We start from the raw sequence: 13,948 nt of genomic DNA, 5'->3' as shown, positions 1-13,948 counted from the left end.
TGACCCATTTCACCACATTGCAGTAAACATCACTCCCGCAAAACACACAGTGCACAGCAGATGTGGCATCTGTAAAGCTGAAGTATACAGTGGAGTTTGAGGAGAAGAACATTGTGGAGCAGAAGTTGATAAACATTTCAATGCTGAGCCGGAAAGGACGATGTGAAGGGGGAGAAAGTAAGTTACTGAAGCACTGGGAAAAAATATTGTAATATGAAAAACAATATTTAATTACGTGGCATTATTTATATGTGAAAATCGTGACAAACATATTAAAGTCACTTGTTTGCTTTGTTTTCTAAAATTGTATGTATGAGCAAACTCAAGTGAATAAAAAATGGTGCAATTAAAGTTCTATGATGCCATCACATGTGGGCAAGGAGAGCCACAGTCACTGATGCACTTTCCGCCATTTATGAAACGGTACAAACAATCAAACACACAAATACAAAACGCGCAAGGAGCTGCTGTAGGACACAACTCACGCCCAGATGCTCACACGAAGACTACTAGACTCCAGCTCCAGATGTCACTCACTAAGCCACGCCCCTAAAAGGCACACATGCAACACACGAACAGTAATTACACTTTATAAAACCAGTTTATTTCTATACCTTGTCTTTTTTTGTTTTAATACTGTTTATAGTACTCTATCTCTCCAACATGGTAAATAGTATAAACCTTTCTGCCTTACTTGTTTTAATGTGACAAAAGGACTACTTGACTTTCGGACTCCATTGTATATTCATGGGCGGCACGGTGGGCGACTGGTTAAAGCGTCAGCCTCACAGTTCTGAGGATTCGGGTTCAATCCCCAGTCCCGCCTGTGTGGAGTTTGCATGTTCTCCCCGTGCCTGCGTGGGTTTTCTCCGGGCACTCCGTTTTCCCCCCACATCCCAAAAACATGCATTAATTGGAGACTCTAAATTGCCCGTAGGTGTGACTGTGAGTGTGACTGGTTGTTTGTTTGTATGTGTCCTGCGATTGGCTGGCAACCAGTTCAGGGTGTACCCCGCCTCCTGCCCGATGACAGCTGGGATAGGCTCCAGCACGTCTGCGACCCTAATGAGGAGAAGCGGCTCAGAAAATGGATGGATGGATGGATGGATGGATGGATGTATATTCATGACAGTCCAAGTCATTTCCTCTTGACTGATCAAAATTAGTCCGTCCATCCATTTTCTATAGTGCATGTCCTCATTAGAGTCATGGGTGAGCTGGAGGCGGGGTACACTAATTAAATAGACAGCGCAGTTTCGTGGTTAGCACATTTAGCCAACTGAACTGAGATTCTGGGTTCGAAACTCGGCTTCCTGTGTGAAGTTTGCATGTTGTCCCTGTGCTTGTGTGTGCATTCTTAGAGAGAGAAAAACAGGATTGAGGGGTTGAGTGACCCGGGAAGGATGGGAGAACAATGGGCACAACAACAGACATATGATCAACAGTAATAGTCCCACGATGGCAGCAAACTCAATTGGTGTGAATGTGAGTGTAAATGGTTGTTTGTCTATATGTGCCGTGTGATTGGCTGGCGACCAATCCAGGCTGGACCTCTTGCCCAAAGTCAGCTGGGATAGGCTCTGGCTCACCCGTGACACTAATGAGGACAAGTGCTGTAGAAAATGGATAAATGGATGTGAATTGTAATCCCCTCCACTGGTGGTCAAGCATCGAAGAAGCCGCCGGTGGACTTTTAATTGGACAAAAGTAACCACATAAACACAAACACATTCACACACGACCTACCGTTTGCCACAAAATAACGGCGAGCCACTCAGCACGCAGAGTGGCTAACAGTTTAGCCAGTTAACAGCCGGCCAAGTCTACACTCTCATTCGCTGAATCCATCGTCCGACACCAGGAACGCTCTGCCTTTTTAAGTCACGCATCAGTCACAGATAGACACAGATACTACAGTACTGTAGATCGTGAGGATGGAGAACCCAAGTGGACAAAAATAATACCGGCACCTCCATCCGTCCATCTATTTTCTGTACCGCTTATCCTCACCAGGGTCATGGGGGTGCTGGAGACTCCCCAATTATTTTCAGGCGAGAGGCACGGTACACGCTGAACTAGTCACCAGCCAATCACAGGGCACATAGAAATTCACAACCATCCGCACACTTACATTTACACATACGGGCAATTTAGAGTCTTCAATTAACCTACCATGCATGTTTTGGGGATGTGGGAGGAAACCAGAGAACTCAGAGAAAACCCACGCAGGCACGGGGAGAGCATGAAAAATCCACACAGGTGAGGCCAGATTTGAACCGCAGTCCTCAGAGCTGTGAGGCAGATGTGCTAACCAGTCGTCCACCGTGCCGCCTACCTGCACCACATACGCCTACATTTTGGTATTATATACAGTACATGAAGCTTTATATATCAATATTAAACTAAATATTAGGTCGCCACTTTGTGGATTTCGTCTATCACAGGGATGGTCTGGAACGCAACCCCCGAGATAAACGAGGAATTCCTGTTTCACCAATTTTACATGTGCCTGACTAACTAATGCATGGATCTTCACCACAGAATTCATGCATATACAGTGCAGGAAGTGTGACTCCATACTTGAGCTGGGTGTCATCAGACTTCATTTAAACCTCTCCATCCTCTCCAGTGGTCGTGCCCCCCACACACACAGAGAGCCTGCGAGCTGCAGGCTGCAGGTTCCACAGCAGCCTAAATGCCTAATAGGCTGAAGATGGCCGCTGCTCGGACCCGGTAGGCTGCTCCGCCATAGCAACTCCCCCTGACCCCTCCCTCGCCGAGCCCCAGCCAGCATCACCCTGCACACGGCTCAGACATATTTGGTCCTCCGGAAGCGTGCACGGCTCGGGTAAGCCAGTCCCTTCATAGCACGGCGCCTGCGTACGGGTGGAGCACACTTTTTTTTAAATTTGATTTTCATTAAAGATGAAAAAAAAAAAATGCATTTTCGAAGCCTCGTCCGGTCGTCGTCAACAGCCGACAGGAGGAGCTCGGGGCTGGGGGGCGGGGGGGGGGGGGGGGGGCTGCCGTAAAGTTTGTGCTGCTCGGACCCTCGGCTTCTAAAATGGCTGGCTGGAGGTTCGAGGACGAAGAGGAAGCGCCGTTCTCTCTTCCTGCACACGAAAGCTGTAAATATCACTCCGTGTGCATGCTTGGCGGCTGTCGTGTCGGTGTGCCGGACCGCCGGCCGGCGACGTCGCGGGTTCGAACTCCCGTCACGTCATGGCGCACTGACAGCTCGCACCCTGGACTGTGCTTCGGGGCCACGTCCTGCTCTTCGGCTCGTCTCTTATCGCCTTCTTCTTTTACGAAACAACCCCACGAACGGTTCATTTTTATCATATCACTACCTCTGTACTGCGTGTCTACATGAGGAAGTAGGCGAGACGACGTGCAATGTGTTCGGCTACACCCCCACGCGAGCCCTTTCATTCTTTTATGTTCTTAAAAAAAAAGGTTCCATAATATAACATACTGTCAGTGAACGTCACATTTGATAAGACGCGGTGTAGTTTTTGTGAGGTCACGTGACAGGCTCATTAGCATCTCGCACACTTGACCCATATACACGGGGGTCCTTGATTTACGACGGGAAGTTCCGTTCTACGGCGGCGACGTAAGTCGGAACGAGCCGCAGTCGATCACTAAAATTCATCCATCCATCCAATTTCAAGAGCGCTCATCCTCAGTAGTGTCGCTGGAGCCGATCCCAGCCGACTCTGGGCGAGGGGCGGGGGCCAATCGCAGGGCACATAGAAACAAGCAACCATTCACACTCACATGCACACCTATGGACAATTTAGAGTCTTAATTAACAACACGCATGTTTTTGGGATGTGGGAGGAAACCGCAGCGCCCGGAGAAAACCCACGCAGCCACGGGGCAAACTCCACACAGGCGGGGCCGGGATTTGAACCCCGGTCCTCAGAACTGTGAGGCAGATGTGCTAACCAGTGGCTCACCGTGCCGCCTACTAAAATTCAAATCATAATTATAAAACAACCAAATGAAAAACAGTATGGTGGTAAGTTACTCAGCATGCCTTCTTAAGATGCCCCTTCCAACGAAATAATAAAGTCACGAAGTAAATATTTACTTAAATACATACATACATACATACTTTAAATACAGTTGTAGGTCATAATTATAAAACGATCAAAATTAAAAGCTTTTAAGTATGACGGTAACCGAGCATGACTTCTCGTGCCGCGTGACCACGTAATTCTTACACTGCGCCTTATTCCATTACTAACCTACGCTAACACATTTATTAGGCCATAATTACAGTAAATATTTGTATGAAATACAGTTCTAGGTCATAATTATAATAAAATCAAATCAAATTAAAAACACTAAATATGGCGGTAAGTGAGTGTAACTTCTTGTGTCGTAATCTTACGCTGCATCGTAATCCATCACTAACCTATTTTGGCGCATTAATAAGTCATAATTACAGTAAAAATTTGTATGAAATACACTGCTTTGCAATAAATATAGAAGTGTCAACTCGAAAACAGTGACTATGGCGGTGACTGAGTGTACCTAGTTGTGCTGCGTGACCAAGTAGTCTTAGTCCACTAGTACTGTAAGATATTTGTATGAAATACACTTCTAAGTAATAATAATAAAACATTCAAGCGAAAAACAGTAAGTACGGTAGTAACGGTGCGTGCGCTCTTGCGCTCTTGTGCCGTATTCTTACACTGTGCCGTAGTCTATCAGGAACCTACGCTAACACTGTAGAAAAGTCATGATAATAGAAAATATTTAATATGAATGGAATGGAATAAAACAGGTGGCACGGTAGGCGACTGATTAACACATCTGCCTCACAGTTCTGAGGACCCGGGTCCAAATCTGCCCTTGCCTGTGTGGAGTTTGCATGTTCTCCCCGTGCCTGCGTGGGTTTTCTCCGGGTTTCCTCCCATGTTCCAAAAACATGCCTGGTTGGTTAATTGAAGACTTATGTCTCAAAAGTGTTCTCTGTCAATTGACTGACTGACTTGTCGCACTAGAGCGGCTCCAACTACCGGAGACAAATTCCTTAAATAAAGATGATTCTGATTCTGATTGTGCGCCATTCTTCACCTTGAAATGTAATTATTACAATAAATATTTACATGAAAAAAACTTTATAGCTACAAATAGAAAACAATCAAATAAGCAATAATTTCAGGGGAAACTGTGTGTGCCTGCTCGTGCTGTACGGCCACTTCATTCTGACGCCACTACGCAAATTTGTTCATTGTTCGCCATTCCTAGTCTTGAAATGTTGTATGTCGGAAACGTCTTAAACCTAAGACATGCGCTCCCCACGCCACACGCACACTTATTTGACAAGTTTTTGTTGTTGTGGCTAATGCTACGATCATTTGACGCACTAATATATGATGATGTTCTTATATCCAAGATGTCTAAATGGGTATGACCCAAAATGGATGCTCAGCTGGCTACAGTCCTGTCAAGAGGCAGCCTGGAGGTCCAAAATGGCAGCCAGTATGCAGTAGCGTCCGAGCTGCTGAGCCACGAGCCAAAGGGGGACCCGCAGGGGACGAGTTCGGACGCTACCGGGGCAGGTAGCCTCCGGTCATGCTCCTCCAACCGGGATGCTCTGTCAATCAACAGGAGAAAGCCAGAGGTGGGCGGGACTTGCGAGCTCACCCCCCAGGAAATGAGCGAGATTCATGGGTCGAGGCAGCCAATCAGAATCCAAATTATGGTTCCCCCTCTGTGCCAGACGCCCAACGCGGACTCCGCTGCCAGTTCCACCAAAGACTTACATTTCGGTAGTGCTCGAAAAACAAACCAAATATCTATAGTCAAGACCAAGGACCAGGGAGTGGAGCTCACGGCAGGGATGCACGCAAGGGGAGATGTTTTGGATGCTGAGACCATCCACTCGGATCTCTCAGGAATCCAAAAAGAAACCCATAAAGCCAATGACGTTCTATTGCTGGGTCAGGAAGTAAAGGAAGAATGTTTAGAGAGGCAAGTGGAGGACTCTGTGAAGGTTGTGGCCTGGGCGGAGGAGCAGAGCGAGCCTCTGGACTTGAGTCTCCCCAAGAAAAAAGAGAACCGGGACCCCAGGCACGGACGCTTTATGGACGCATGCGATAGCTTGCTAATTATGGAGGTGGACGAATATGAGGGTGAGGGAGACCGGGACGTGGTGGAGGAGGATGAAGAAGAACCCGCCTTTTACCCTGCTTCTGTTTTCGCCCAGGACCTTCTTCTCATAGACGACCAAGGCATTCCGTACACGCTTAGCCCAGATGGACTCAGGGTGCCGCAAGTGGACACCACCACCTCCGAGGGCCGGGTCGAGAACGAGGTGTCCTCGCAGTTTCCTGCCTCAGCAGGTTCAGACCACAGTCTAAGTATGGCTGATGCACTAAATGCACCTTCTGGTGACATGATACCTTCACAGGTCTCTGAGTTGCCGTCTCTGACTCCACAAGTCCTCAGCAGTTTGGATGCAAACTCCTCCGAGGCCTCTGGACTATCCAGCCCCAACCAGCCCATCCAGATCATTACAACACCTTCCTCCAGTGCTCCCATCCTGCTCCCCTCTGGTCCACTTTGTCTTTCTCTTCCACTGTCTGTCACCCGCAGCACTGTTGGTGCTTCGGCTCCGATGTTCCTCCTCCTTTCCTCTGGTGACTCTACCTCCACCCCTATCGCCATCCTGGACCCCTCAACCGGTCAGCTGTCCCAGATCTCCCTTCCTCTGGTTTCTGGTACTGCGTTATCTCAACCTGTCATGGGATTGGGTCTCAACAGCCCCACTTTGGTCGTGTCAGGAGGGTCCGGTAATGTCCTCACTTCTAATCTAGCTACTGTTTCCTCTTTACTCATTCCTACTCACGTCGACTCTTCTGTCGGAACTGAAGCCATACCTGCCGAGCAGGTCTCGAACGAGTGCGATAAGCCATTATCTTTAAGAGCAGCCGCTGCTACTTTGACCCCCGACCCCTCAGACACACAACTCCTGGACCCCGATCCCCTGGACGACCACATGTACTTCTCCAGTGCCGCCGCTCCTTCCTCGCCACCTAAGCTGGACCCCCTGGACCCGCTAGACCCGCTGGACCCCCTGTCTCCTACGGATTCGTCCAATGACCCTTCTGCCCGGCGGGTACTCTACTGCCAGCTGTGCCCTCGCATCTTCTTTTACCTCTCCGACCTGGAGCGCCACGCCATCACGCACTCGCAGAAGAAGCCTCACGTTTGTCAGCAGTGCGGCAAAGCCTTCAAGCGCTCCAGCCATCTGCAGGTCAGTGCTGAGCTAACATAGCTGCAAAACAGGAAGTGTGTAGCCGAGGCCAGGATTCATGTCACACATTTCTGCTCCCAAGCCGATAGAATTTGTAGACTACGGACTGTAGCATATTGTCTTAATGTTAACAAAAATGTTCAGTCACATTTTGATTTCAGATCATGAACTCATCCTCACTTCACGTCTTCAATCATCGTGATCAACTACTATGTAGCCCGTGAGTTCGACACCTCCGTGTTAGTTTTTAGCATTCGCTTGTCACCCAACTCTGAAGTGGCTCTATTGTTATTCTCAGCGTTTACCAGCTAATGCTAACTTGTTTCAGCTGTTGCTTGGTTTATAGGCATTTGAGCTAACATAGCACTTTGACTAGACCATGATCCTAGCTAAAGACAACGCAAACATTACCTTAAAGCACCAGTAGCAGTAAAAGTTTGTCTTTTTCCCCCCATTTGACAGCTAATTTAACTTGTTTCAACGTGGCAGTTAAGAGTTTCTATTGTTGTAGATATACTGTAGCTGCAGCTATGATAGCACTGAGGCTAAACCAGGATATAGCTAATGCTAAATTAGCTCCTCCCCGACATACAAAGATCTTCGAACTACAGTGATGTATTTATCAGTTCAACATACTGCAATTACCTTACACCTTTCCTATTAGCTAGGGCTTTGGTACCATCTTGGGCTATCTTCACAGTGCAGGTCAATTCAGAATTTTTTTTGCCTAATGTGACATGTCTGATTTTTTTCATGTCACTGTGAACAGAACAATTCAGATTTTATTTCAGGTACACCCTGAACTGGTCACCAGCCAATCGCAGGGCACATCTAAATAATCAACCATTCGCACTCACATTCACACCTACGGGCAATTTAGAGTCTCCAATCAACCTACCATGCATGTTTTTGGGATGTGGGAGGAAACCTGAGTACCCGGAGAAAACCCACGAAGGCACGAAGATAACATGCAAACTCCACACAGGCGAGGCTGGATTTGAACCCAGGTTCTCAGAATTGTGAGGCGGATGTGCTAACCAGTCTTCCACCGTGCCGGCTGAAATGAATTTGACATTGTAATTTACAGTGACGTAGAATTGCACCGCATCATACCAAGAGGCGCTTCTGATATTCAAATAATTTATATAATGCTGTGGTACCATGACTAACAACTGCCTCAACTTATGAGTTTTTTTAAGTTACAAGCCGCTTGTGCGATTATTATTCTTATTTTTTTTCCCTTCTTTTTTTGTGTGTGTTGCAAGCCACATTTGGAGTTACGGGCGAGCTTCAGATATGCCGCTCAAGTGAAATGAAAAAAAAATTAAGCAATTTACTGTGCTGTGAAAAAGTATTGGCCCCCTTCTCAAATTCCTATTTTTTTGCAGTTTCACCACCAAACAAATATAAATATCAGACAAAGATAATCCAAGTAAACATAAAATGCAGTTTTTAATTGGTGATTTATTTATTTTTATTAAGGAAAAAAAATAAATCAAAGCTACCTGGCCTGTGTAAAAAAGTAATTGCCCCCGAAATCTAATATCTAGTTGGGCTACCTTCAGCAGCAAAAACTGAAATCAAGCATTTCCTATAACTGGTGGAGATATTTTGGCCCACTGTTCCTTGCAAAATTGTTTAAATTTAGCAACAGTGGAGGATTTTCGAGCATGAATGACCTTTTTAAGGTCAAGCAACAGCATATCAATCGTATTCGAGTCCGGACTTTGACTCGGCCCCTCCAAAACCTTAATTCAGAAGTTGACTTGCTGTTGTCTTTTGGATCGTTGTCCTGCTCCAGAACCGAAGGGGGCTTCAGCTTGAGGTCACAAACTGATGGTCAAACATTCTCTTTCAGGATTTTCTTTTAAAGAGCAGAATTCCTGGTTTCGTTAATCACAGCAAGTTGTCCAGGTCCTGAAGCTGCAAATCAGGCCCAGACATTCACACTACCACACCACGTTTAACTGTTGGTATGATGTTCCTTTTCTAAAATGCTGTTTTACATTTGCGACAGATTTAACGAGACACACACCTTCGAAAAAGTCCAACCTTCGTCTCGTCAGTCCGTAGAATGTTTGTCTGTGATCTCTGCCATGCCGGATGCCATTTTTGTTCAGTCTTTTCCTTATTGTTGCGTTATGAACACTGACCCTGAGACAAGTGAGGCCTGCAGTTTTTTAGATATTGTTTTGGGTTCCTTTGTGACCTCCTGGATGAGTCGTTGTTGTGGTCTTGGGGGAATTTCCGTAGCCTGGCCACTCCTGGAAGGTTCACCACTGTTCCATGTTTTTGCCATTTTAGGATAATGGCTCTCACCTAAAGCTTAAGAAATGGCTTTGTAACCCTTTCCAGACCGTCAACTACTTTATTACTCATCGGTTCTTTAATTTCTTGTATCGTGCCATTTTATTGCAGCTTTTTAGATCTTTTGGCCGAGTTCATTTTGTCAAACAGGTTCTATGCGATTTCTTGACTGAACAGGTCTGGAGGTAGTCAGGCATGGGTGTGTTCAATGAAAATGAAACAAAAAATTATTCGATTAGCCACAGTTAATTCATGATTTAAAAAGGGCCATTACTTTTTCACACAGAGCCAAATAGATTTGAATTTTTTTTTAAATGTATTGTTTTATACCGTCAATAAGTGTTTTCGGGATTGGTTGTGCCCCAAAAAAGAAAAAAAACAAAAAGAAATAAGAATTTTGTTTTTTTAAATTGGAAAAAAATCCACAAATAGGCGAATCCACAGGTGCGAACCGCGAGTATGGGGCGGGGTTGGGGGGCACTGTACTAGTAAACTGAGTTACGAGCTTGTCCATGGGACAAATTAAACTCCTAAGTCAAGGTGTCATTGTGCTGTAATTTGGTTCGGGTCAAAATATAAGAAACAGCTGTCATTTAACATTTCCTGTCCTTGTTTCGCTCCCCCGCAGAGGCACAAGCACATCCACACGGGCCAGAGGAACTTCGTGTGTCCCATCTGCGCCAAACGCTTCAGGGAGGCCGGCGAGCTCCAGCGCCACCAACGGGTTCACACGGGGGAGAAACCCTACCAGTGCCAACTTTGCCACACGCGCTTTGCCGAGCGCAACACGCTGCGACGCCATACCAAACGCAAGCACCCCTTCCACCAAGTGGCCATGGAAATGCTCAACGAGCGAGGCGGAGGTGGCGTCGGCGTTCATCACGAAGAAGAGGAGGAGCCCGCTGAATGGTACAGCTCCTCCGTGTCTCATCTGGAAAACTCTGATTCTGAAATGGAGGCTTGAAAAGTCCCAAACATACAAAGACGGGAGCACTTGCAATATTTATTTTGAAAAATAATGTATTTATATAACTCTATGTTATCCCCATTGCAGTTAATGGCCAACAAAGACTTTTGTATGCCCTTTTGGCTGATTTTGACAGCTCAATATTGAAATAATGATTTTGATGTAAATTCAAAATGACATTTCTATGAAATTGCATTCCCCCACAATCAATGACGAGACCTTTAAGTGCTTAAAGATAACTTCAACAATTCTCAGCGTCTTGTATTAAACAAGGAGAGCTGCACTACCTAGTAGTGAAATCTATATTTCTTAACAGAAACACTGTGAGTCATTATCTCTCTCTTTTTTTTGTTTTTTTTTAGCACAATATTAACTTTTTTCATGTATTGCATTTAAAACAAAAAAGAAAGCTTTTCATGTCTATGTCTATGATTTGATGTATTTAATCCATATCTTTCCGGACCAAACAAGTTATTGCAACACATACTATACATATTCACCTTTTGCTTATTTGTGGAGTATATTCAATTGTTTAAATTACATTTTGACAGCTTCCAACATTAGTCTTTGCCTATTTTCTGCATGTTTACACACTATTAAAAAAGAAGCAGAAACATTGTGTCATTTTTGCTTGTTTTTTAGCATATTATTCACTTTTTTCATGTAGTGAATTTCCATTTTCAACACCGCTTATCCTGGTTAGGGTCGCAGGACGCTGGAGCCTATCCCAGCTGACTTCGGGCGAAAGGCGGACTACACCCTGAACTGGTCGCCAGTCAGTCGCAGGGCACATATAGACATATATATATATATATATATATATATATATATATATATATATATATATATATATATATATATATATATATATATATGTGTGTGTGTGTGTGTTTATGTGTGTACACAACCCCAATTCCAGTGAAGTTGGGACATTGTGTTAAACAAATAAAAACAGAATACAATGATTTGAAAATCATGTTCAACCTATATTTAATTGAATACACTACAAAGACAAGATATTTAATGTTCAAACTGATAAACTTTATTGTTTTCCGCAAATAATCATTAACTTAGAATTTGATGGCTGCAACACGTTCCAAAAAAGCTGGGACAGGGTCATGTTTACCACTGTGTTACATCACCTTTTCTTTTGACAACATTCAATAACGTTTGGGAACCGAGGACACTAATTGTTGAAGCTTTGTAGGTGGAATTCTTTCCCATTCTTGCTCGATGTACAGCTTCAGCTGTTCAACAGTCCGGGGTCTCCGTTGTCGTATTTTACGCTTCATAATGCGCCACACATTTTCAATGGGATACAGGTCTGGACTGCAGGCAGGCCAGTCTAGTACCCGCACTCTTTTACTACGAAGCCACGCTGTTGTAACATGTGGAGAATGTGGTTTGGCACTGTCTTTCTGAAATAAGCGGGGACGTCCATGAAAAAGACGTTGCTCGGATGGCAGCATATGTTTCTCCAAAACACTGTATGTACCTTTCAGCATTAATGGTGCCTTCACAGATGTATAAGTTACCCATGCCATTGGCACTAACACAGCCCCGTACCATCACAGATGCTGGCTTTTGAACTTTGAACACTTTGAACTTTGCGTCTATAACAGTCCGGATGTTTCTTTTCCTCTTTGGCCCGGGCCCAGAGAAGCCAGTGGCGTTTCTGGGTGTTGTTGATAAATGACTTTTGCTTTGCATAGTAGAGTTTCAAGTTGCACTTACGGATGTAGCGCTGAACTGTTTTTACTGACATTGGTTTTCTGAAGTGTTCCTGAGCCCATGTGGCGATATCCTTTACACATTGATGTCGGTTTTTGATGCAGTGCCGTCTGAGGGATCGAAGGTCACGGGCATTCAATGTTGGTTTTTGGCCTCGCCGCTTACATGCAGTGATTTCTCCAGATTCTCTGAACCTTTTGATGATATTATGGACCGTAGATGATGAAATCCCTAAATTCCTTGCAATTGTACGATGAGGAACATTGTCCTTAAACTGTTTGACTATTTTATCACGCACTTGTTCACAAAGAGATGAACCTCGCCTCATCTTTGCTGGTGAATGACTGAGAAATTCAGGGAAGCTAATTTTATATCCAATCATGGCACCCATCTGTTCCCAATTAGCCTGTTCACCTGTGGGATGTTCCAAACAGGTGTTTGATGAGCATTCCTCAACTTTTTTGCCACCTGTCCCAGCTTTTTTTGGAATGTGTTGCAGCCATACAATTCTAAGTTAATGATTATTTGCTAAAAAACAATAAAGTTTATCAGTTTGAACATTAAATGTCTTGTCTTTGTAGTGTAATCAATTAAATATAGGTTGAACATTATTTGCAAATCATTGTATTCTGTTTTATATTGTATTTATTTATGTTTAACACAACGTCCCAACTTCATTGGAATTGGGGTTGTGTATATATATATATATATATACACACACACACACACACACACACACACACACAGTATATATCTCATATTGGAGTATATTCAGTTGTTTAAGTTACATTTTGACAACTTCCTTTTGACAACTTTGCCTATTTTCTGCATGTTTACACAATATTAAAATAGAAGCTCCAGGTTCATAGCCTGCAAAGATGCCTGGATTGTCCAGTCCTTGTTTTTTCGTATTACACTTTTACTTGTCTTCTCAATTCATTCGGTCCGCAGACGCCCCTCAAACGTGGCACAGCTCCGAATAGGTATTAAATATTTTTTTTAATTGCTCAAATGATCCCACATGGTCCTTGTGGCTGTCCCATCGAGAGGAAGGCGTTAAGCTTGGCTTTATTAAAGTTGGGCAAACAGACGCTACAGACGGTTTGTGGAAGGAGAGGCAAATGTGTGTGAGTGTGTTTGCATGTGTGTGTGTGTTCACAGAGCAAAGGTTAGAACAAGCTTAGGAAAAAATGCATACGTGTGTGTGAGCTAAAATTTAAGATTTAATTGAATCTGTGACCTCTTTGTGGCCTCAGTTAATCACAGCATGCCACCTTTATATGTGTGAGCCAGCCAACAACTTATATCATTCCAACAGTGAATATGGGGACTTCTACATACTACTAATATGTTATAATGATATTATTAAATAAAGTTATGGACATTAGCTAGGTGACTAATCATAATACACTAATAACAATGTTACTATAACACGTACTACTAATGATTTCCTTTGGTGATCTCACTGTAATTAACAATACTTTCTGGTCCTTAGGTAGGTGAGCACACTGTACTAGTACTACTACTACTACAAGTACTACTACTACTACTGCTACTGCTATTACTACTAATAGTATCAACAATACTTACTGGTCATTAAATAGTTGACTGGTGATGATAATAATAATAATAATAATTATTATTATAAGGATAATTGTAATGAATGGTAA

The 13,948-nt window shown here is 44.1% G+C and overlaps 1 protein-coding gene across 4 annotated transcripts; it reads left to right on the top strand.

The window, feature by feature from the left end:
* Window positions 1–2,786: 2,786 nt before the first annotated feature.
* On the top strand, window positions 2,787–11,146 carry LOC133402090 (PR domain zinc finger protein 2). Of its 4 annotated transcripts, none has more exons than XM_061675671.1 (3): window positions 2,787–2,848; window positions 5,411–7,273; window positions 10,209–11,146. In XM_061675671.1, the coding sequence occupies exons 2-3, from the start codon at window positions 5,435–5,437 to the stop codon at window positions 10,542–10,544; spliced, it is 2,175 nt and encodes a 724-aa protein (XP_061531655.1). In that variant the 5' UTR covers window positions 2,787–2,848; window positions 5,411–5,434; the 3' UTR covers window positions 10,545–11,146. The 4 variants fall into 4 exon arrangements, with proteins under 4 accessions (XP_061531655.1, XP_061531654.1, XP_061531657.1 ...); XM_061675670.1 differs by lacking the exon at window positions 2,787–2,848 and adding an exon at window positions 3,034–3,128; XM_061675673.1 differs by lacking the exons at window positions 2,787–2,848; window positions 10,209–11,146 and adding exons at window positions 3,034–3,128; window positions 7,435–7,531.
* The last annotated feature ends 2,802 nt before the right edge of the window (window positions 11,147–13,948 follow it).

This window comes from Phycodurus eques, chromosome 4 (assembly GCF_024500275.1).
Source record: "Phycodurus eques isolate BA_2022a chromosome 4, UOR_Pequ_1.1, whole genome shotgun sequence".
Classification (NCBI taxonomy): domain Eukaryota; kingdom Metazoa; phylum Chordata; class Actinopteri; order Syngnathiformes; family Syngnathidae; genus Phycodurus; species Phycodurus eques.
This window is presented reverse-complemented; position numbering and strand designations above follow the sequence as displayed.